The sequence below is a fragment of the Vicia villosa genome, linkage group LG4 (assembly GCF_029867415.1).
Source record: "Vicia villosa cultivar HV-30 ecotype Madison, WI linkage group LG4, Vvil1.0, whole genome shotgun sequence".
NCBI lineage: Eukaryota > Viridiplantae > Streptophyta > Magnoliopsida > Fabales > Fabaceae > Vicia > Vicia villosa.
This window is the reverse complement of record NC_081183.1, coordinates 134,362,652-134,387,766: the sequence shown is the minus strand read 5'-3', so window position 1 is coordinate 134,387,766 and position 25,115 is coordinate 134,362,652. Positions and strand designations below refer to the sequence as shown.

General features: G+C 32.4%; 2 protein-coding genes across 2 annotated transcripts; one reads left to right on the top strand and one right to left on the bottom strand.

The window, feature by feature from the left end:
• Positions 1 to 1,441: 1,441 nt before the first annotated feature.
• Positions 1,442 to 4,399, bottom strand: LOC131597915 (uncharacterized). Its single transcript, XM_058870574.1, has 2 exons — positions 3,830 to 4,399; positions 1,442 to 3,724 (listed from the first exon to the last, which is right to left on the bottom strand). Exons 1-2 carry the CDS (start codon positions 4,397 to 4,399, stop codon positions 1,442 to 1,444), a joined length of 2,853 nt encoding a protein of 950 aa, XP_058726557.1.
• A 2,804-nt stretch (positions 4,400 to 7,203) lies between these two features.
• On the top strand, positions 7,204 to 10,352 carry LOC131595258 (abscisic acid 8'-hydroxylase CYP707A2-like). Its single transcript, XM_058867563.1, has 7 exons — positions 7,204 to 7,487; positions 7,583 to 7,898; positions 8,085 to 8,471; positions 8,573 to 8,747; positions 9,124 to 9,230; positions 9,318 to 9,436; positions 9,771 to 10,352. Exons 1-7 carry the CDS (start codon positions 7,285 to 7,287, stop codon positions 9,862 to 9,864), a joined length of 1,401 nt encoding a protein of 466 aa, XP_058723546.1. The 5' UTR covers positions 7,204 to 7,284; the 3' UTR covers positions 9,865 to 10,352.
• Positions 10,353 to 25,115: the final 14,763 nt, after the last annotated feature.

Below are 25,115 nucleotides of genomic sequence, written 5' to 3'. Positions count from 1 at the left end.
ATGATTCAGTTTTGAATCTTGACTAATATTTTTTTATATTAAGAGTAAAATTCTTAACACATGTTAATTTTAAAGATGTCACCTAGTCACATTAACACATTCTTGAGATTAGTTTTAATATAAAGAAAGATCTTGCCGTTGGTGTCTTAAAACGAGCTGCTGCTTCTACTTTTTGTTATTAAGAGGTGTTAGGCAGAAAGTTCAGTGTGCAAGAGAAAGAATATTGAAGCAATAGAACTCCAACATAATTGCATTAAAACTATTAAAATATTAACAGAATCCATCTGTACGGAAAATTGAAGTTTATGGTTCCCTTTTGGTTTTTATGAAAGGTCGCTTAGGTGTTAATCTCTATAAGTATGATTAATTAACTACTAATTGATCTAGTTATGATATTTTTTCAGCCGTCTTAGCCCCTCTTTCCCCACAAACAAATACACCACTCATTTTAATTAAATAGTTGAATTTAAATAGTTGAATTTAAATAGTTAATAAAATTTAATTAGATTTTTTTTTTAATGAAACCTTGTATATATAAAAAGGAAACATTACAAAAAAACGGACAAATAGGTAAACCTAAAACTAGGCATTCTAAGCCTATTACGAACAAATTCCTTCCTAATGCCCAGAGGAATAGAATCAAAAAATAAAAGAGAACTACTAGTAAGACCTATGTTAGCAAAAAAATCGGCACAAGAGTTACCCTCTCTGAATATATGAGAAATGAAAATCTGCCTAGAAACGAAATAATTTATACAAAAATTCCAAGCTACTTTGACTTGCCAAGGGACGAGCACAGGCTTTGAGAAGGCCTGAACCACCAAAAGCGAATCTCTTTCAATCCAAAGCTTATTCCAACCTCTCTCCATAGATATTTCTATGGCACGGATAACTGCGATGAATTCAGCTATGTAAGAGGACGACCAAGGAACTGAATCTGCAAAAGCCAAAAGGAAATTCCCCCTATAGTCTCTGAACAAACATCCACAAGCCGCGGGGAGATTGTTGTGATTGTAAGCGCCATCACAATTACATTTTATCCAACCTAAATTTGGAGGATGCCACAAAACCTCCTTGATCATTGGAGCTTTAGGCGGCCTAATTTCCAGATTGAAAGCCTTCAGAAGTTTGAAATCATCAATAGAAGCATGAGAGATGGCAGAAGAATTGTGAGACACGAGGCAAATGAAGCTGTTAACCCTTTGAATGATGTTTTTCAGATTGGGTTGCACATTGTTGAATCTCTCGAAATTCTTGGCCTCCCATATACCGTACAGAATGTAAACCGTAGCAGCAATGAGAAGCATTTTACATTGCTCAGACCTGTCCCTGGAACAAAATATCCACCAAGATTCCATATTTTGCGGACAATTTTGCAGCATAGCCTTGTTGATAAACCATAGCCAAATCTTCTTTGAGAAAATGCAGTAAAAAAAAGGTGTTATGCTGTTTCCAAAGAGGATCTGCATAAGCTGCAAATAGAAACAATATTACATCCTCTTATAGTCAGATTATCATCAGTGGCAAGTTTATTCATCATCAGCTTCCAAACGAAGATAGATTTTGAAGGAGGAATGTCCTTATTCCAAACAGCCTTGGTCCAGACTATAGGTGCAGAAGGGTTTTTGAATTTATAAGCCTCTTGAAGGGTTAAAATTCCAGATGTACAGTGAGGCCATATGCAAATGTCTTCCACCTCCAAGTTACTGAGAAGATTTGGGTTGAGTTTATGCTCTAAAAAAGGGAACAAATCTGACCAAATTAAAGGAATGTTCCAAGAGCTGTCATGAATAAAATCTCTGACCTTAGACTTGAGGGAGATGTCGTGAAGGTTTAGAAATTCCACAGACGTGCTCAGGACCAGCGGATTCCCGCACCAGTTATCTAGCCAAAAATTGATGTTCGAACCATTGCCCAATATCCAAGCGCAGTTCCGAATCAAAGTAGGCCACTCAGCTTTAATAGATGACCAAATTGAAGAGAAAATGTGGTAGTTTATCGTTCCAAAACCTTTAAGAACCCTGGCTATGAGGATGACAGCCCACTGCTCTACACTATTTCTAATATCCCAGGCCAACCGAAGATTAGAATCTTCATTTATTCTTAAAAGAGATCTTATCCCTAAACCTCCATGAAGCTTAGGTCTGCAAATTTTATTCCAAGCAGCAACACAGATTTTTCTCTTGACCGTGGAGCCAGACCAAATGAAATTTCTCGCTGCTTTCTCAATCTCCTTCAAAATAGCTACAGGCCAATCATAAATTGCAATAGTGTGATTCAGCATCCCTTCAATAATAGATTTAACCAAGCAAACTCTTCCCGCCATAGACAGTGTCGAACCTTTCCACCCTGCCATTTTGGCCAAAATCCTATCCGCAATCGGTCTCAAATGAATTGTCTTGGGCTTACCTTTAAACAAGGGCACACCGAGATACATAAAAGGGAGAGAGCCTTTAGAAAAACCAGTTTTGTTAAGAATATTTTGAATCTTGGAGTTGCTGATGCAGCTAGGAAAAAGAGAAGATTTGGAGCTATTCACAAATTGGTCAGAAATCTTATAATATCTTGTGAAAAGAGAAGTTAAAGAATTGACATTAGAGATCGAAGCTTTGCAGAAAATGAGGATGTCATCCGCGTACATGACATGAGAAGGAATAACTAAGTTGTTGCTGGTTTTGATAAGCTTGAGGTTCCCAATAGTGATAAGCTTGGTAATACTCCTGCTAAGAACGTCTTGGGAAAGACAGAAAAGAAGAGGAGAGACGGGGTCACCCTGCCTCACCCCTCTCTTACAATTGAAGAACCCTTTGGAAGCTCTATTAAAGGAAATTGATAGGTAAGCAGAATGTAGAATACTTTTGATCCAGCTGCAAAAAACATGATTGAAACCATAACTACGAAGAACATGCAGCAGGAAGTTCCAATTAATAGTATCAAAGGCCTTTGTAATGTCCACTTTTAGGGCCATGTTACCACCAAAAGCTTTGTTGTGAAGATGGTTGATAGCTTCAGATGCAGTGCAGATACAGTCTTTTATACATCTGCCTTTTATGAATCCACGTTGCTCAACAGAAATAAGTGAGGGCATGAGAGTTGCAAGCCTATCACTCAAGATCTTGGATAGAATTTTGAATTTGAAGTTGGCAAGGGCGATTGTTCTGAAAGACTCCATAGTGTCAGCTTCCTTGTGCTTAGGCAGAAGAATAATATTGTTGGAGTTATACTTAGGCAATATCCAACCTGTTTTGAAAAACTGAATTACCGCATCAATAACCTCTTTCTTTATGATACTCCAATAGGTGTGGTAGAATATCCCTCCAAAACCATCTGGACCAGGGGCACCATCCTTGTTCAACTTGAAAACCGCATTTTTAATTTCCTCTTCAGAAGGGATACTGGTTAGGAATCTGTTCATGTCAGCATTCACCAGGTCAGGGATGACCTCATCTACCATGGAGAAGTCATTGATTTGATCACCTGCAAAACAAAAAAGATTAGTGAAATAATTGACAGCATGAGCTGCCATAGCATCAGGATCATGTAACATTCCATCATTGGTTCTAATGTGGGTTATGGTGTTCTTTGCCTGTCTGATCTTAGCACATTTATGAAAATATGATGTATTTCTATCTCCCTCCAAATGCCATTTGATCTTTGCATTGTCTTTCCAGAAAGATTCTTCCATGATGAGGAGTTTCTCCAGGTTCTTTTGAGCAGTTAACTCCTGATTTTTTAGAACAGAGCTGTCACTATGGATAACTAATTGTTCCTAAATACAAGCAAGAGAAGCAGAAGCATTCTTGACCAGCATATTTATGTTACCAAAGACCTGCTTGTTCCAAGTTTTTAGCTCAGACTTTATGATTTTTAATTTCTGAGTTAGAATATGCATTGGGCAACCAATGACCTGAGTGGACCAGACTTTCTTGACGAGGGCTTCACAACTGTCATGCAAAATCCACATCCCAAGGAATCTGAAGTTGGAGATATGCTGAACGTGTGAGAAGCTGAACTCCAGCAGAAGAGGAAAGTGGTCAGATTTAAGCCTATTCAGAGTGGAAACATTCATAATGGTGGCACTAGAAATCCATAATTGATTGCAAAAAGATCTGTCCAATCTTCTTTGAATGAAATCTCTTCCCACCTTACCATTGGACCAAGTGAAATAATTTCCTTTAGAAGGAATGTCTAATAGATTATTTCCATTGGACCAATTTGAAAAATCCATCATGTGAACTCTATTAGGATTGTGGCTGCCTTGATGCTCATGAGCTCCTTGAATGGCATTGAAGTCCCCAACAATGCACCAAAGCAAAGCATGATCAGATAAAATTTGGGAGAGGTTGTTCCAAAGATTTCTTCTAGTAGTATGGCAATTGGAAGCATACACAGTTTCCATACCTATAGTAACAGTGTTGATACATAAAGAAAAAGCAACATGTTGCTCAGAAATTGAAAGAATTTGGGGGGAGAGGTTTTTGGTGCAGAGGCACCAGAGGTTGGGAGAGAGATTGAGCCTTTGATTACAAGCAAAAACAATGAGGTTGAGGGAGTCAAAAAAATTAAAAGGCAAACTATCTAAAGACATCCAGGGCTCAGCAATAAAACAGAGATCCGGTTTGTGCATAGTTATAAAATTCTTAAGGACTAATCTAGTAGGGTGATTAGCCAAACCCCTTGCATTCCAAAAAATACACTTCATTGGGTAAGGTTAGTGGTTCCAGCCTTTGACCCGGTTAAATTCCCTTTTCCTCTTGAAATCAGTCTAACCTTCTTTTTCTTTGATCTAGAAATAGCTAACTGAAAACCTTGTTGCTCATGTAAATCTTCATCCGATGCAATTATGTTATCTTCCATGTCTGCCATATTTGCCCAAGATTGTTTTAGAAAATTTTCAGCCTCCTTAGGATCATGTGTGAATCCATGCTTATTTGTTACAATCTGTGTGTCTTCCACAAATTCAGATTCGTTGGAACTACTAACCTGTACCAGAGCCAGGTTGTTTTCATTCTCCAAACTATTGTTGGCCAATTTGTTGGATATTTCAGCAACCTCTGCAGGTTGTGTTATAGAATGTGTATTGGAATGCACACTGTTATCAGCCTGAGCAACAAGATCATTTGTATCTTTCTCTTGACTTTCCATAATTTTTGTTGTATCCTCCTTATTTTGTTTTTGTTGGTTTGTAACAGGTACATAAACTTTGTGTCTATTGACTGTGGAATTTCCCTTAGCAGTCTCTTGTGGCAAGTTTCTTTTCCTGCACACACCTAAAGAATGACCAATAATCTTACAATGTGAACAGTATTATGGGAGTTTCTCATATTCTACTTCAACAAAGAAAGCAAATCCTATCCTCTCCACCAGGATTTTGTAGATAAGATCCTTAGCTAATTCTCTGTCAACCAGAACCCTAACAAAATGGCCGAAAGAACGATCAAAAGCTGGCTTACTAGAAGTCGAGTCAATACAAATGGGAGTCCCTAAGCTGCTGGCAATAGCGAAAATGATGTTAGGTCTCCAATATTCTTGTGACAGACCGTGTATCCTTACCCAGACTTGGGCAGAGGTTAGGTTAACATTGGATGGCACAAAGTCTTTTGTCCATGGAAAGAGCTTGAGAGTACCTGGGTTCAAGTTCCAAGTGTTGACAGACCTTACTCTCCGAGCATCTTCAAGGTTGGAAAAGGAGAATTCGTAAAAACCTTTACCAAGCGAAGTTATCCCCCACTTGGATAAGAACGACCATTGAGAAAGCAGCGTAGTCCTGATGCTAGCAACAGTTGTCGGAGTAGAACCTCTGGGCCAAACAATCCTACCATGTAGGTTGTGTCGGCAGGCTTGAAGACCAATCTTGTATTCCTCTTCTGAAATGGTGATTGTTATCCTGTCTCCTTTTAAGCAAGGTACTGGAAACTGACTTTGAGGTATATTGCAGACATTGGAAACAACGTTGGCAAAGGTTTTGGTTTTGGTGTAGTTTGGATTAGTCTGAGCATTTGGGAGCGCTGTTTGTTTTGATTTGTCTCGATTTTTAGGGTTGTCGTTCTCCGGAGATTTAGAGGAAGATGGATTTTGTGCTATTTTAAGGAAAAGAAATGAGGTGTTCTCCATGGCAGATGGCCGTGAAGAAGGGGTGGCGGAATCGTTAGGTCATCGATGGAGTTCGAAGGAGGTGTTCTTCATATTTATAATCTAATTTTTCACACTTAATTAAAATTGAAATTTTTGTGTCTTTTTTAAAAATTTATTTTATTGAATGATTTTAAAACAATTTTAATAGATTATTGTTTATAAAGAAAAAAAATTAAATGCAATTTGCATTCAATTTTTTTTTAGGAAAAATATATTTTTAGAACAAAATATTTAAATGAAATAAAATTAATGTATTTTTTATATTTGCGACAAGAAAACTATTTATTTTTTATCCATTAATTTGTTACAGAAGGAGTAAGAAAAATTATTTGCAACAAGAGTGCTTGGAAGAATTCAAGTTAAATTAAAATAATAAGAGATACAATTATTTATTATATTTTAAATATTTTTGAATACGACTCATAGTCTTAAAAAATATGACAAATTAAAAAAATGAATAAGTTAAATTATTTTATACGATTATGTCTACTGTGGGAGTAAGTAAAGGATGAGGGAAACAATAAATTAATCTCTCTATTCTAAACTATAAGTTATTTTATCTAAAAAAATTATATTAAATTATAAATTATTTTATCATTTCAATTTTTTCTAATATATTCTCTATCATTTATTACTATATTCTTACGTTTTTTTTACATTAGGATTAGCAAGTAATTTATATTGTAAGATGAAACCCTAACACACGTAGTTGTAGTTATTGTTCTAACACTTGTCTTTTGACCGAACTCAAGTTCATTCTTGTGAGAACCACATGGTAAAGATAGATATTAAAAAAACGACACCACTCCCTCTTCATGCCATCATTCAACCAAACTCTAACTCTTAATACTACAAACTCTTCTGACACGTGCTCCCTATTTTTTTTTCCACCCCCCCATTAATGGAAATTCAATTAAACCAAAAAATAATTAAAAAGTTTTATGAGCTGGAGGGAGTTTACGTGTGTGGAAATCGAGCTGTACCCTAAAACTTCTTTCTTCTTTCTTCATTTTTTTTGGCTCACAAATTTTTACAAACTCTATAAATACCTCTAATGTTCAACTTATTTTGTCACAAACCTTCTTCTTCTTCTCTTTCTAGTGACATAAAACATAAACATAAAACATAATCATAAATATAAACAAAAACATGGAACTAAGTATCATGTTATGTTTTTTGTTTAGTTCTTCTATTCTCTTCATTGTTCTCTTTAGAATATTCATCAAACAATTTGTCTCCAAAAGACAACACTTGCCACTTCCACCTGGTTCAATGGGTTATCCTTACATAGGAGAAACTTTTCAACTTTATTCTCAAGACCCAAATGTTTTCTTTGCATCAAAAATCAAAAGGTTCATAAAAAAACTCTTCAACTTCTCAATCTAGAATCTCTTTTCATGGAAAATTTTCACTAATACAAAAACTCAAATTTTGTTGTATATTTTAGGTTTGGTTCTATGTTCAAGTCACACATTTTGGGGTGTCCTTGTGTGATGATTTCAAGCCCTGAAGCTGCTAAATTTGTGTTGAATAAAGCTCAACTTTTCAAGCCAACATTTCCTGCTAGCAAAGAGAGGATGTTGGGAAAACAAGCTATCTTTTTTCATCAAGGAGAGTATCATGCTAACTTGAGAAGACTTGTTCTTCGCACTTTCATGCCGGAAGCCATCAAGAATATTGTTCCTGACATTGAATCCATTGCTCAAGATTCTCTTAAATCAATGGAAGGAAGATTAATCACCACTTTCCTTGAAATGAAAACGGTATGTCTCCAAAACAGAGCAACAAAAAAACAGAGCAAAAAACAGAGCAAAAACAGAGCAAAAAAACAGAGCAAGAAATAATGAAACTAAATTGTTGAAAAAATGAATTTTTTTATTGATTTTAGTTAAAAATTTAGAAAATAAATAATGGGTTTTTGTTAAATTTTCAATTTTTGATCATTGCAGTTCACATTCAATGTTGCTTTACTATCAATTTTTGGAAAAGATGAAGTTCACTACAGAGAGCGATTGAAGCAGTGTTACTACACACTTGAAAAAGGGTACAATTCAATGCCAATAAACCTTCCTGGAACACTCTTCCACAAAGCTATGAAAGCAAGGAAAGAGCTAGCACAGATCTTGGCTGAGATAATCTCAAGTAGGAGAGAGAAGAAGCAAGATTTCAAAGACTTGTTAGGGTCATTCATGGATGAGAAATCAGGACTGAGTGATGAACAGATAGCAGATAATGTGATTGGAGTTATTTTTGCAGCTCGTGATACCACAGCTAGTGTGCTTACGTGGATTGTCAAGTACCTTGGTGAAAATATCAATGTACTAGAATCAGTGATTGTAAGTGTTTAGGGTCCTACCCTTTGTTATCCTTAAATCATTGTTTTTGAAACATAGTTGTTTGGGTTCTAAAGTTGGTTTTTTTGACATGTTTTGTATAGGAGGAACAAGAATCTATATTGAGGAACAAGGAAGAAAATGGTGAAGAAAAGGGTCTTAAATGGGAAGATACTAAGAAGATGGTTATAACTTCTAGGGTTATTCAAGAGACTCTTAGAGTTGCTTCAATTTTGTCTTTCACTTTTAGAGAAGCTGTTGAAGATGTTGAATATCAAGGTCAATATTTTACCAAATTTTATATGATATTAATGTTTTAAAAAACGGTCGATTATTGCAAAAACGGTCGCGACAAATGATATTAGAATGTGATGATATCGATGCTGTTATACAATATTTTTGTGATTAAAATTGTATTATAATTAATTCACGTCGCGATGATCACTTTCAGCGGTCGTGACTGTAATACTTTAATTTTTTCATTTTTTTAACCTTTAGACTCATAATATTTTTGTGATTAAAATTGTATTATAATTAATTCACGTCGCGATGATCACTTTCAGCGGTCGTGACTGTAATACTTTAATTTTTTATTTTTTTAACCTTTAGACTCATAGATTTTGTTTGATTTTGTTTTTGTGATTGTGTTTTTTAGGGTATCTTATACCAAAAGGGTGGAAAGTATTGCCTTTGTTTAGGAATATACACCATAGTCCAAACAACTTTAAAGATCCAGAAAAGTTTGATCCTTCAAGATTTGAGGTAATTATTGAGCAATGAACTATTGTGCATTTTACTATTTACCATAGTTTTATTTTGTTCTTATTCATGTGTTAATCATTTTGCCAGGTTGCTACAAAGCCCAATACTTTTATGCCATTTGGAAGTGGGATCCATGCTTGTCCTGGCAATGAATTAGCAAAGATGGAGATTTTGGTCCTTTTACATCATCTTACCACAAAATACAGGTTGGTAAAAATTTGATCATTTGTAACACTTTCACTAAATTATGATATTTGAATCATCTCTAGTGCAATTAGGACCATTGGATCTAAGACAACAAAAAATTGATCTTAGATCAATGATCATATAATTGCACGAATGTAAGCACATATTTAGATTGATATTGAGTTTGACATAATTACAGTACTATTAGAGATTTCATAAAAATAATTATAGAATTACTATGATTTCGTTAAATTCGGTGCGATTCTAAATAATTTAATAAATTCATTGTTAGAAATCATGTAAAATTTAAAAGTTTGGAAATTTTCTAAGTGTTGTTTGCATTATTGTGTGCAGGTGGTCTGTGGAAGGTACAAAGGATGGGATTCAATATGGTCCCTTTGCTCTTCCCCAAAATGGATTGCCCATCACACTATATCCAAAAAAATAGATATCATTCCAACAAAAAGATTGATCTGAGCCAAAACCATATTCTATAGAATCTTTCTATATATGGAAATAATGACTTGTTATGATAGCTTTCAAAATTGGTTTTAACTCATTCAAGGAGAGACAATGTTGCAAATCTTATAAAAAAGAAAGGGAGATCAATTCAACTTTTGCTTTCTTTTTTGGCCTATAGACACCTAAAAGGGTAGTCTTGAGAATAGCATTCAAATAGGGATGGAGTTTGTCAAGTGTATATAAGAGGTTTCAATTTCATAGCCAGAGCTAATAGTTTAAGTTTATTTCATCATTTTTGGACTTTTCATTTTCAAATTTGAGGAAAAGTCCTCAAAAGATTGTATTGGTAGATGTTACTTTTTACATTTTTATCTCACTTTGTAACCTACAAATAATATTAGGGTGTATGTCCTAAGGACATTGGTTAGAGACACCTCATTAAATATTTTTAATTACTTGAAAATTAAGTCTTAATATTTTATGCTTTTAATGTAATGCATTTCTTTCTCCATGTAATTTTTAATAAAGATATAAATGTTAAATGACCGATAAAGTGTTAAATCATTTATAAACCTATAGAATAATAAATATATATAATAAATAATTCATATATTTAATATTTTAAAATGCTGATTGAAAATCTATTATTTTTTTCTTTTGTGATTTTGCCCTCTCGATCTCCTTCACATTTTAAAATGTAAATGATTAACATAAAAAATTAAAAAAAAAATTATCATTTAAAATCATGTTGAAATTAAATAAATTATACTACTATGATCTGATTTATAAGTAAAAATTTTCTTTTTAAGTCCATTAAATAATGAATGTATCTAGTCTACGTAAAATACAAGATACATTAATTATCCAATAAACCTAAAAAGAGAATCTTTGCTTATAAATAAGACCAGAGAAAGTACTTATTATTTTAAAAAGTAAGTTTACCTTCAATAAACTATACAAATATCTCATAAATTTATACAACATGAAAATTGAATAAATAATATTTTATTAAAAGTTGTGAATATCTATGAAGAGAGATGGTGATGTAGGTGATGATGTCAAATTATAAGATCCATACTTTAATTGATGAGTTTTGTACCCATTAAAAACTCCAAGGTCAAAAAACAAAGTGAATTATTGGAACTTAGACCAACCAAAAAATAAAACAAACAATATTGGGATTAGTGCATGCTTGAATGTAAATGAATCTACTCCTATTAGATATGCAAATACACTTAATATCTAGAACTACTATTTTTCTAAGAGATAAGATAGCAAGAATGAAAATAGAAAAGAGAACCTAATGAGTCATGACACTACACAAATTTAGCTGTGATTATTCGTGCTTCCCATTTTGTAAACATGCTTTCAATTATTCAAATTGATATGATATCATATGTTAAGGTTGAATTAAAACTAAGTTCTCTTAGATCTGATTTACACATGTCATTTCAGGAATAGAAGTTGTATTATCCTGCACTATAATGTTAAGGATTTTGACATTTTGTGCAGTCTTATTAGAAAAACTACAAAGATCTCAATCTCATTTTTTTCTCCACACTCAATTAGACAAACATAATTACACTTAATTATATTTAAAAGGGAGGAGTTGAAAATTGTGTCTCATCATCAGATGATAATACCATAGCCTACATAGAAATTATTTTGGACTAAATTCAGCCCAGAATGGTCTTTATAAATATCTTAACCCCTAAGTTCAATAGATTCATTCATTAATTCTAAAAAAATCAATATACATAATATCTTGCAACCTACTTAAGCATAATCTCTCTATCTCCATTTTACTTTAGCAAGTACAAATAATTTTGAATATTCCAAAAAAGTCTCACATAATTTGGTGATATTATTGGTCATTGGAGAAATTGTTCCCTAATTGTTACAACTCTAGGTTTGAGTTTATTTGAAGACAAGAAAATGAGATTTCCAGTAATCTAGTTAAGGCACTCACATCTCTATCTAATCTTCATTTATTGCAGAAATACCATATTATACTATTTACCTTTTCAAAATGAAATGTTATAAGTTAATCTTTATATATATATATATATATATATATATATATATATATATATATATATATATATATATATATATATATATATATATATATATATATATATATATATATATATATATATATATATATATATATATATATATATATAGGCTTAAATGCAGTTTTGACCCTTCAAATTTCTCAAATGTATAATTTTGGTCCTCCATGTTTCAATTGTTTGATTTTGGTCCCTTGATTTTGACCCCTCAAGTTTGTCCCCTTTTGCATTTGTTAGTCCCCTAATGACATGTGGACTGAATTTCTCTTTTTCTTTTTTTTCCTTTTATCTTTTCTATTTTATTTTTTTTAATTTTTTTCTCTACAATTTTATTTTTCTTCTCTTTTTAATAGTTAAACTTTAAATGTAATAGTTAAAAAAATTAAATATTTAATTCAACTTAGGCGTAATGGCAAATTATTTTGACAAAATAAAATAGACCACTACCTAATTAAAATAACAAATTCTTTGCCCAATAACTCCCTCATAGTTAAGCATAAAGTCCCAAAGTCTAGCAGTCCTATTAGTTATATAAAATTTTAATTTTTTATTAGAGATATTACATGTTTGTCCATATATTCTAAATTGAATGAAATATTTAATATTTTCAAAATATTACATTCAAAGCTTAATTATTAAAAAGAGACGAATAATAGAAATGTAAAGAAGAAAATAAAAAAAAATAAAAAAAGAGAAATTTAGTCTACATATCATTAGGGGACTATCAAATGTAAAAGGTGGCAAATGTGAGGAGTCAAAATCAAACAATTGAAACTTAAGGGGCTAGATTAAAGCAATTAGAAAACTTAGGGGACCAAAATTAAGCAATTGAAACATAGAGGACCAAAATCAAACAATTGAGAAATTTGGAGGACCAAAACTGCATTTAAGTCTATAAATTAATCATGTTAATTTTTAGGAGAATTGTTCTTTGAAGTGTACCTTGTTCCCAACCCTCCTCCATTGATAAAAAAACCTTTACTTTTTTATTTGGGTAGTCACTTTGGTCCTAGACGTTATATTTGCGCATTCATTACTACAAACAATATATGTTATGACAAAACTTTCACATCATCCAATAAATAAATCGAGGTCTAATTCTTGGCCCGCCATATTTTAAATTTTTTATGTAATAATTCTATCTATTCCCTCGTCTGTGTAATAAAGCCGAGGGGAAAACATACTCAGGGATATATTCCAAATCCTAGCTACTTTAAATTTATTATTGATCTAAAATTAAGCTACTTTTCACCACGTGAAATGTTAGATTTTTCACCTTGATTATATTTTTCAACTGAGGTGAAATAGTTTACTCATATTTATATATTTATTTCATTTTAAAGTGGCGTCTTCCTTCATATTTTATTTTTAATCCAAAAATGCGCCACTTTTCACCTCGATATATATATATATATATATATATATATATATATATATATATATATATATATATATATATATATATATATATATATATATATATATATATAGCTTCTAGCATTCAGTTTCACTTGCCTAAAACAACACATATATAGAACCCTACTAAAGATTATTATCTCCATTAAAAATGAGAATCATAAACACTTATCCTCCTCCAACTCGTAAAAAAAAAAGAAATACGAAGATGGTATGTGTTTAGGGTTGTCGTTTGAAACTTTCTAGAATGAAAGAATGAAATCATTTATCTGCTTCTTCACATATCTAGTACGTCAAACACCATTCTCATGTTACATTAATGTTGTTGTTGTTGTTGATACCCCAAACCCTAGAGTTTTAATCTTATTGTTCTTGTTTATTAAACTATGATAAAATATTATATGTTGTTGTTTTTGTTGAGATAAATATGTTATAGGTTTATTATTGATGTTGATGTAGTTTTATTGAGATTTAGATTTTATTTGAGTTGTTATTTGATGTTGTTGTTGTTTAGAATGTGATTGAATGTTAATATTCACTACAAAAAAACTCCTCCCCTGCGACATAATTAGCGACGTGGACAACACGTGGCTACAAAATTCTTGTTGCGACGTGAGTTTAACATCGCCACCTATATTTTAATAATAAATCACTTTACAGCCTTAAAGTGACTAGAAGACAGACATGGGGTAATGTGAAAAACAGTTGCGACGTGGGATACACGTCGCTACATTAATTACATAAATTAATTCATCACACCCCATAACGTTCAAATGGGGGGAATATTCAAATTTTTGAAAAATTTGGTTGTGACGTTATTATCACGTCGCTACATTTAAAAATCAAAAACAACGTTCCATTGATGTGACACAGTGGCAGCTTTGCAGACGTGTATGTGACCGTTGCCATGTTGCGACGTGTATGTCACGTGGCAAATAGCGATGTGCATTCCACGTCGCTACATTGTCTATTAATCTAGCCATTTCACTTCCCCCCACCACCATTCACGAAAGTTACCCTTTCTCTGCAAACCCAAACCCTTTCTCTGCAAACTCAAACCCTTTCTCTCCCAAAATCATCTCCTCCTAAAATCCAACCCTTCTCTCCCAAATCAATTCAATCCTAATTTTTTTTTAATCAAAGGTAGTTAAGGTTATTTTGATATTTTGTTTATTTTCTTATAATTTTATTATATATTTTGTTGTTAATTTTTGATTTTTTTTTGTATAGATTAGTAGATTGAAGAAGGTTGTAGATTGAAGAAGGAGGAGTAGATTGAAGAAGAGGTAAGTTATTTTTGTGTATTGTAGTATATATTAAATAGATTTAATAGGTATATATGTTTGTTGATATGTTTGTTTATAAAATTTGTTTAATAGGTATTGTATTTGTTGAAAATATATTGTGTTTGTTATAAAATTTATAAAATTCTAGTATATATTGTGTTTGTTATATTGTGTTTGTTGAAAATATATTGTATTTGTTATAAAATTTATAAAATTCTAGTATATATTGTGTTTGTTGAAAATAAAATTTGTATTGTTTATTAGTTATGTTTGTTGATATTTTTGTTTATTAGATATGTTTATTTAATATATGTTTATTAGATATGTTTGTTTATTAGGTATATTATAAAGTTTTAATTTTTAATTTTTATTATATATATTATTTATTATAATGAGTAATATTATACTATATTTTAAAAAAAACAAAATATATATTATATTTATATATTTGTTTATTAGGTATGTTTATTATATATGTTTATTTATTAGGTATATTATAAAAATAAATTAATTATATAAAATGAAATAGCTCCTGCGTATTAAACTTTTTTTAAAAAAAAGCATTTAATGTAGCGACGTGGAAACCACGTCGCTACAATGGTCAACAAACACACCTGACACACCTGCCACACCTGCTGTGTGTGCAGATAGATGTTCCCCATGTAATCCTGTTGCGACGTGGGAGGCACGTCGCTACTTTCTGACGTGGTCTCCACGTCGCTACATGGTTGTCACTTTGGCTCCTGCGACGTATTGTGCCACGTCGCTACTTTTTGGTTGCCACGTGATGTTGCATGTTGCGACGTGGAGACCACGTCGCTGCAGAGCATCTTTTTTGTAGTGATTGTTGTTGTCATTATTTATTGTTATTTTTGTTGTTATCATGTTGTTGTTTAGTTGTTCTATTTAGAAAAGTTTTGAAAGCTATATGTTGTCTTTAGTTGTTGTTATTGAGTTTGAGATTGATATATTATTTTATGATTCTTTGTCTAGCTCTCATCTTGTTTTGAAACTGATTTTTGGTCTCTTGAATGAATGAATTAAGTATATGTGTTCCATACTTAACAAGATTTCAAAGACTTGTTAGGTTCATTCATGGATGAGAAATCAGGACCGAATGATGAACAGATAGCAGATAATGTGATTGGAGTTATTTTTGCAGCTCGTGATACCACAGCTAGTGTGCTTACGTGGATTGTCAAGTACCTTGGTGAAAATACAAAGATCTCAATCTCATTTTTTTCTCCACTCTCAATTTATATTTAAAATGGAGGAGTTGAAAATTATCATTGATAAGAATATCTCATCAGACCTGATAACTTTATGTCAGATATATCTATCTTGAATAATACCATAACCTACATAGAAATTATTCATTATAATGAAGCTCAAAATCAAAGGAAATTTGATGATATGTTATCATGGCTTATGACAAAATTGTCAGAGATTAAATTTGCGCAATTATGACTAAAAACATTCACATCCATCATATTCATTTGAGTTTTTTAAATGGACCTACTCAATTTTTTATATTATATCAGACTTTTACAATTTTTAAACAATTCAATTACATTTTTTAAATATTCATACTACTCATCAAAAATTCTAAAATGGTCCCACAATATACCCCACATTTACAACTCATCAACTACATTTTTGTAATTTTCATTAATTTATAATCAAGTGGCCCACATAAATATAGCGTAGAAACGTTCTCACATTTGAGAACGCTTGCATATGTAGAAACGACAATTGTGACCAATTATCCATCTATTCTTTCAGCATGGCATTGAATATTGTGTAGAAACGGTAGTATAGCATCCAATATTCATGCTCTAAGATAGGTTTTTCATAACAATGAATCTTATGAGCTATGTTGTGTGTTGAATATGTTGATTATTCTATTATTGTTGATGATAATGTTGTGAGACCAATAACACCCAACAAAAGTCTGCGTCAAAAAGATCCTCTTTCTCCTAGTTCATCATTTGTGCTCAAGGGATTTTATCTCTTATTCGAAATGGAGAATCTAGAGGGAACATACATAATGTCAAAATATTACAATATTCTTATAATCTTTTACATTTGATTTGTATATGACTACTTACACTTATAATCTATTACAATATTCCCCACACTACTTACACTTATAATTCTTTTTTAACGATTATTACATATTACCTTATTTCCCGGACCATGGTCAGAATTGAGTTTCCTATATACATAAATATATTACAAATTGAATTCAGACTCTCACATGTGTTATTGTATATAATATGGTATAGTTTGAATCATTCATGCCTTAATGTTAGGAATCAACAAAAGGCTTCCCTTAAGATTAGGAAATAGTTATACAATCAAATATCATTTGTATCTATAAATACTCAGCATTTATGGCTGGAATAATATACAAAAAAAATATCATTCCTAGGCCTTTATGGTATTTAGAGCGTAAAGCTTAAAATATTTTTTTTCCTGATCCTTGTTATGCCTTTTGAAACTGAACCGACGCCCACTATGTCATCACCCACGGACAAACTGATCATCTTGAATGCTGGTTCTCAACTCTCCACTAAACTCGATGGAGACAATTACCCTGCTTGGAGAATTCAATTCATGGCTCTTTTAACAGGCTACGAACTTCTAGGTTATATTGTTGGAACTGAGCCTTGTTCGTCAAAATAGCTCGCGAACGATACCACGACTATCAATCCATCCTTCACACATTGGGTTCAACAAGATCAACTCATTCTACATGGTATTGTATCTTCGATGGCTTCAATAGTGGTCACACACTTAGGAAATGTCAAAAGTTCCAATCAAGCATGGGAGATCCTAAAAACCATGTATGCGGGCCGCTCAAGAGTGCAGATTATCGCGCTCAAACAACAGATTTCCAATTTCAAAAAAGGAAACCAATCGATGGCTACATATCTACAAGGGATAAAGGAAATTTTGCATGAACTCTCAATCATTGATCATACTCCTGATGAAACTGATCTTGTTATTCACACTCTCAATGGTTTGAGTGATGAGTATCGTGAAATTTCCGCTGCACTTAGAAGAAGAGAAAGTCCGATTGCATTTGCTGAACTTCATGAGAAACTGATAAATTTTGAAACAATTCATCACCAAGCTGATATACTTGCTGTTGACAATGTGATTGCCACTGGTAGTGCAGTCAAAAGAACCAAAAACTATCACCACAAAAACAACAACAACCGCAGTTCTTCTCCAACTCTGCGTAATGGCAAAAATAAGGTGGTCTGTCAGTTTTGTGACAAGGTTGGTCACACTGCTAAGGTTTGCTATAGAATTAAGCGATTTCCAAAATGAAATGGCCCTAAACCAACAGCGAACTCTGATCAGAATCAGGCTACAACACAACATGGTAAATGGGTCATGGATACAGGAGCATCTCATCATATTGCTCATGACCTGCAATAACTCAATTTAACAAATTCATATCTTGGAGCAGATCAAGTGATTGTTGGTGATGGAACAAATTTGAAAATTACTCACACTAGTAACTTTGTTATTAATACTTCTGTCAAACCTCTTCATCTTAAACAAGTCTTATGTGTTCCCAAAATTCAATCTAACCTTTTGTCTGTCTCCAAGTTATGTCAATCTAATGGTTGTTCTGTTGAATTTTTTCCAAATCATTTTTTGTCAAGGACTTGACCTCTGGTCAACCACTGCTTTAAGGACCACTTAAACAAGATCTTTATCATTTATCCAATGCATTCAGTCCATCGCAAGCATTGCATACAAGCATCCATTCTACATCTACATGGCATCATAAATTAGGACATCCTTCTTTCAAAATAATAAAGCATCTGACTGACAATCATCATCTACCAATAAAGCTTCCAGCCTCAATAAGTGTACTTCTTGTCACTGTGCAAAAAGCCACAGGCTTCCTTTTTCAAGTCATCTCACAAGCAGCAAACCTTTGGAACTTTTGTACTCTAATGTTTAGGGCTCAGCTCCTGTTAGATCATTAGATGGTTTTTATACTATTTAATCATTGTTGACCATTTTTTCAAATATGTGTGGTTGTACCCAATGAAACATAAGTCAGATGTATTCTCTATTTTTGTTCAATTCAAGTCCATTGTTGAAAAATATTTTAATTTGTCGATTGTTTCTCTTTTCATTGATAATGGTGGTGAATTTATCAAATTAAAATCCTTTCTTGCCAATAATGGCATTTCTCATTTAACCACACAACCTCACACACTTGAGGTAAATGCAACAGCAGATAGGAGACACAAACATGTTGTTGAAACAAGTCGTGCTCTTTTGCATCATGCTAATTTACCCTCCCAACTATGGTCATTTGCTTTCACCACTACTATGTATCTTATTAACAGGATGCCTACACCAATCATTAATATGGTCTCTCCCTTTGAAGTATTGTTTAAAACCAAACCAACTTATAATAAACTTCATTCATTTGGATGCTTGTGTATTCCTGGCTAAAACCATATATGCAAAATAAGCTCCAAACCAGGTCTAAACCATGCATATTCCTAGGATATTCAATGTCTCAGCATGCATATTTTTGTCTTGAACCATTGTCAAATAGGATATATGTATATAGACATGTCAACTTTATGGAGACTTCATTCCCATATCAATCCATAATTAATTCGACATCTACTTGTCCTCTAATTCCATCACATGCCTCTTTGGTACATAGTATTATTCATGTTAACCAAGGTCAAAATTTAGCTCCGGAACCAAACCAGTCCATAGCACATGAGCCATATATGCATGTGTCATCAGTTGCACCTATACCTGTATCCAGTACTGCACCAGTCCTTGAACCGAACCTAACACTGGTACCTTTGTCACTTATACCTAATTGTACACTTATATCTGAGTCATCCGTCCCGGTATTGAGTCCTACACCAGCTCCGGCATCAAGTCCTCCACCAGTCCCTGAGTTAATGCGACCTATCGAGTCATCTGTAACAACAAAGATACCAGTGACTAGTAACAAGCTCTACCACCAACATTGCATCTGATCTGGTTCCAACTTCAATGACAAATAATCCAGTTCAACTTGATCCTATAGTAACAAGGTCACAAAATAATATATTCAAACCCAAGAAAATATTTATTGCCACTAAACATGATTTGCAGGAAAATCTTGAGCCATCTACCATTACTCAAGCATTTAAAATACCACATGGGAGAGATGCTTGTTCTGCTGAATTTAATGCACTCATGAATAATGATACTTGGACTCTGGTTCCTCGTCAAGCTCACACTAATTTAGTTTGTTGTAAATCGTTATTTCGGATCAAAAGAAATCCTGATGGAAGTGTGGCACGATATAAAGCAAGGTTGGTTGCAAAAGGATTCACTCAAACACATGGTCTTGATTTTAAGGAAACATTCGCATCGGTTGTAAAACCTCAAACCATTAAAGTGGTTCTCACTTTAGCACTTGCTCAAGGGTGGTCTTTATACCAAATGGATGTTAATGATTCCTTTTTGTAGAGAAAATTAACTGAAGATGTCTACATGCCACAACCACCAGAATTTATTCATTCTGAATTTCCTCAACATGTATGCAAACTCAAAAAGGCTATTTATGGTTTACGACAAGTACCTCGAGCGCGGCATGATTCTCTCAAGGCCTTTGTTCTTTCTGTTGGGTTTCAAACAAGCCTAGGTGATTCATCCCTGATTATTTACAATAAACATGATGTACAAGCTTTTTTATTAATATATGTTGATGAGTTACTTTTGGCGGGCAGTGATACTACCTTTTTAACTCCCTTCATGACAGAACTTTCCAAGAAGTTTTCTCTCAAACAACTTGGTTTCCGTTATTATTTTCTTGGCATTGAAATGATCCCAACCAAGGAGGGTATGTTATTATTTCAACATGGTTATATTAGAGAACTCTTGCATAAGTTCAATATGGCTGGAGCAAAGTCCGTCAGCACACCATTATGTATGTCTACTCCTCTCAAACTAAATGATGGATCTGCCGCTGCCGACTCAAAGCTATTTTGTAGTATCATTGGTGCATTGCAATACGTTACTTTGACAAGGCCAGATCTGTCCTTTGTAATTAATAAATTGTCACAATTCATGCATCAACCAACCCAAGTGCATCTCCAGCAGCTCAAGCGAGTATTGCGGTATCCAAAACATACAATTAATCATGTTTTAAGGCTAGCAAAACCACTTCATCTCAAAATACAAGCCTTCAGCGATCCTGATTGGGGAGGAAATTATGATGACAAAACATCTACTTCAGCTTACATAATTTACTTTGGTGGAAATCCTGTTATATGGTTCAAAAAGACAAAGAACAGTTGCTCCATCCTCCACAGAAGCAGAATACCGACTTGCTGCCAATACTATAGCTGAGATCATGTGGTTGCTTAATCTATTGAGTGAACTTGGAGTACCATCTCATGTACCTACTCTTTTTTGTGACAATATTGGCAAAACCTACTTATGCTCCAATCTAGTGTTTCACTCTCGAAACACAATGCTCTAGATTATCATTTCGTGCGACATATGGTTCAACTTGAAAAAATACGAGTCTCTCATATTTTTACAAAGGACCAACCGACAGATATTCAAACAAAACGTATGCATCGAGCCAAATTTTCATTTCTCAGAGACAAAATATGTGTCATTGATGGTGACCCAATTTTGAGGGGCATAGTAATAAATAATCATAAGTTGCTCCTATAATTAAGGTGTAACCAACCATTCCTATTACTGTGCATATGAGTTGGTATAGTTTGAATCATTCATGCCTTAATGTTAGGAATCAAAGGGTTCCCTTAAGATTAGGAATTAGTTATACAATCAAGTATAATTTGTCTGTATAATAGGGGTGGCAAAACGGGTCGCCCACCCTGCCCCGCCTCCGCCCTGCCTTAAGCCCGCCAAAAAGCGAGCCGGGCGGGCAAGTCCGACATATAAAATGGGTATAAAATTCATGCCCGCCCAACCAAGGTGGCGGATTGGCGGACAGTGGGCTTGTCCGCCTATTTTTTTATTTATTTTTCTTTTATTTTTTAATAAATTAATAGTATTGTTTACCTTTCAATTAAAATTTTCACTTACTTTTTAGAATAATTTTTTATAAAGCATCTTTTAAACAAATTTTACCTAAAAAAATATTGCATATATTGACAAATAAATGTATAAAATAAAACCATCAAGAATTTGAATGACTAGAATTAACTAAAAAAGGGTGAGCTTAAGACGAGACGAGCTTAACGAATAGGTGAGGCGAGCTTGAGCGGGCGACGGGCTTTGGCAGGGCGAGCTTAGATAGGCGGCGGACTTTGGTGGACGGCAGGCCCAAAATTTCAACCAAACCCACTATTTTTGGCGAGTGCGCTGATTGGCCCGGCAGACCACGCCTGTTTTGCCAATGTATAAATATTCGGCATTTATGGATGGAATAATATACATAAAAAAATATCATTCCCTTTATACCTTTGACACTGTACTAAAATGAACAATATTTGTACAGGCTTCCTTAGGCAACTTATCCAAATATGTTCACTCCTTCTGATCTTGTAGCTTTCCACATTGCACCTCTCAATTCGCTGTGTTTCCATTTCTTTGTGAAATTCCTCTGTAGATGCAATAACACAACACCTATGTGAGGTTCCTAGCATCACCTCTTGTAAATTAAACATGAATAAGTCTCTATAAATATTACACAATTATTATAAATATAACACCCTATAAATATTACACCCTATAAATATTACACAGTTAATAATATACAGATATAATTCCTTGTAAATATTACATAGTTAATATAAATATAATTATTTGTAAATATTACACAGTTAATATATATGTATATCTGAAGCAAACCTCACTAAGAAAACCGAATTGTATATATCTAATTAGTCTTGTTGAAAATTTGAAGCACTAGCTTTATACAAAAGTATATTATAGAAACATGATGTCGTATTATTTCAAGGATATATAATTGGATAGATGCATATATATACTTTTCAATAAAAAATTATCAAAGTGATTGTATTCTCCATCCAACAAACCTTTTCAAATTATCAAAGAACTCTTAAAACAACACTTATCACTTAACTTTTCTTACAATATGTTCTCATGTTTTCATAAGCAAAAGTATTTTTGGTAATATCTTTGACCCCTCATAGTTCTATAGTTTTTTTTATACTACTTTTGTAACTAGTTCTATAATATTTTGATGTCTTCACTGGTGGTACCATCCATCTGTATCCACATATGAAACGTATAAAATTCATAATTGTACATGTTTGTAACTAGACAAATTTCTCTTTAAACTTTCACCAAATTGTATGCTACCAAAGTACTTGCTTTTGAGCATGTCATAGTTATCAAATTCTACACTGCATTTGTATACATAGCTAATTCAGATACACACCAATTCAACTTTACCACAGGTATAATATGTTGATTCAATTTCATTGATATTTCCACACATTAAAGTTGAAAACAAAAAATAGGTAGGTTAAGTGGGCCTTGAAATTTCAGAGCTTAGCTGTTAATATAGAATTATCATACTTCAATTTGAAATTTGTGTATGTATATATATACACGTGTAAAAGAAGAGCACTTTGACATGCATGTGATATATTCTTTATACAATTAATAATTTGATATATACGTGTAAGCTAACTGAAGTGACTATCTGTACCAGAATCAGAAATTTTCTTCATGAGACCAAGACAAAAAAATGAATATCAGAATGAAAGAAAGAGTTGAATTGAATATTCACACAAAGTTTGGAGTGTGGACTGTCGGCATGGCTTAATGTATGAAAGAAAGAGTTGAATTGAAGTATACATATCCACACAAATTATGGTCTGTCGGCATGGCTCAATATGAAAGGTACGAAGAGGTAAGAGTGAAGAAAACCAGCATGAGAAACAAGTGCACCCTTGCTTCTACTAAGAGTACATAACTCTATACTTTCATGCAATGACTAAGTATATAAAAAAAATTATCATTAATTTTCAAATATTCAAATTCATTTTTAATTTCGCATAATTTTAATTTTAATTCTCTCGTCAACATAAACGTTAAAATATTAAAGTGCTTAAATTCAAATCGAGAGTGCCAAAATGCTATTTCATTATATATATATATATATATATATATATATATATATATATATATATATATATATATATATATATATATATATATATATATATATATATATATATAAAGAGGTTTAATAATACAATAGAAACAAAAATAAGAATAAAGAGATTACTATTAATTGCAAGACCGGCTTTTCTCACAATTAAACAATTAATAAAAAAGTAATTAAATAATTAATTAATTAAAAATGCAAACCACAAATTAAAATTAGTAAAATAATAGGTCAATACATTATGATTTTTCAAAAAAGAATTTAATCAAATAAGTTATCAATAGTTAGTATTTAATACTGATTGACTATGATTTATATCAATATCAATTTATTAGTAATTTATTATATCAACTCATATTTAATTAATAAAATATTAATATAGTATTTTTTTCACTTTAGTGACCATTATTAGTAGTTAGATATCCTGTAAATGCAATGCAATCAAATAGAACTACAATGAGCAACAACAAACATATGTCATAAGAGAATTTAACATTATTGCATGTGTAGTGGTGAGATCTAATTCAAAATTTCTCCTCAAGTTGAAAAGACCTCTTATCTTCTCATCCAAGTACTATTGTATATTAGTAAAATAATTAATTATTAAATAAAAAAGAATTTCAATATTAAACTATCAATTATGATAAAATAATTAACCAGAAGAAATTAAATTTCAATACTACAGAAATCAGAAATTGTATTCCTTGAAAATAACAAATCATAAATCTCAAAGTCTTATATTTTGTAGAGAAAAAGAAATAAAATTATTTTACACTGTCAATCAATCACTACCATGTATCCCGCCACATCATACTGTAAATTTTAAGTTATTGGTATGACATGGCAGAATAATTAACTTTTATTGGTTGACAGTATAAAAATATTTTACAATGTCAGTGCATAACTATTAAACTCTATTTTGTAAAAAAAAAAAAGAATTAAGAGTAATATAGTTCAGCGAGAGGTATTTGGAGGAAGGTTTTCTCGAAGATTGTGAGTGATTTTAATTTATCTATGTTAGAATTTGAGAAATTTTTCTTCGTTTGAAAAAAAAATGAAAAATAAAATGACAAGAATAATCGTAGCGGTTATTTAGCTAGCAACAATGTGGAGTTTATTATTGACGCGTAATGAGATTATCTTCAAAGGAGCGGTGTTCAATTTTGATGATTGTATGACGATCATGTTATAAGATCATGGTTTTGATTATCTTCTTTTTGTATTCTAACGGATGGTTGTAATTTTTTTTTGGAACACTCTTCCTCTTTTTTATTTTAGGAAGTAAATGAGTCTTACGTTT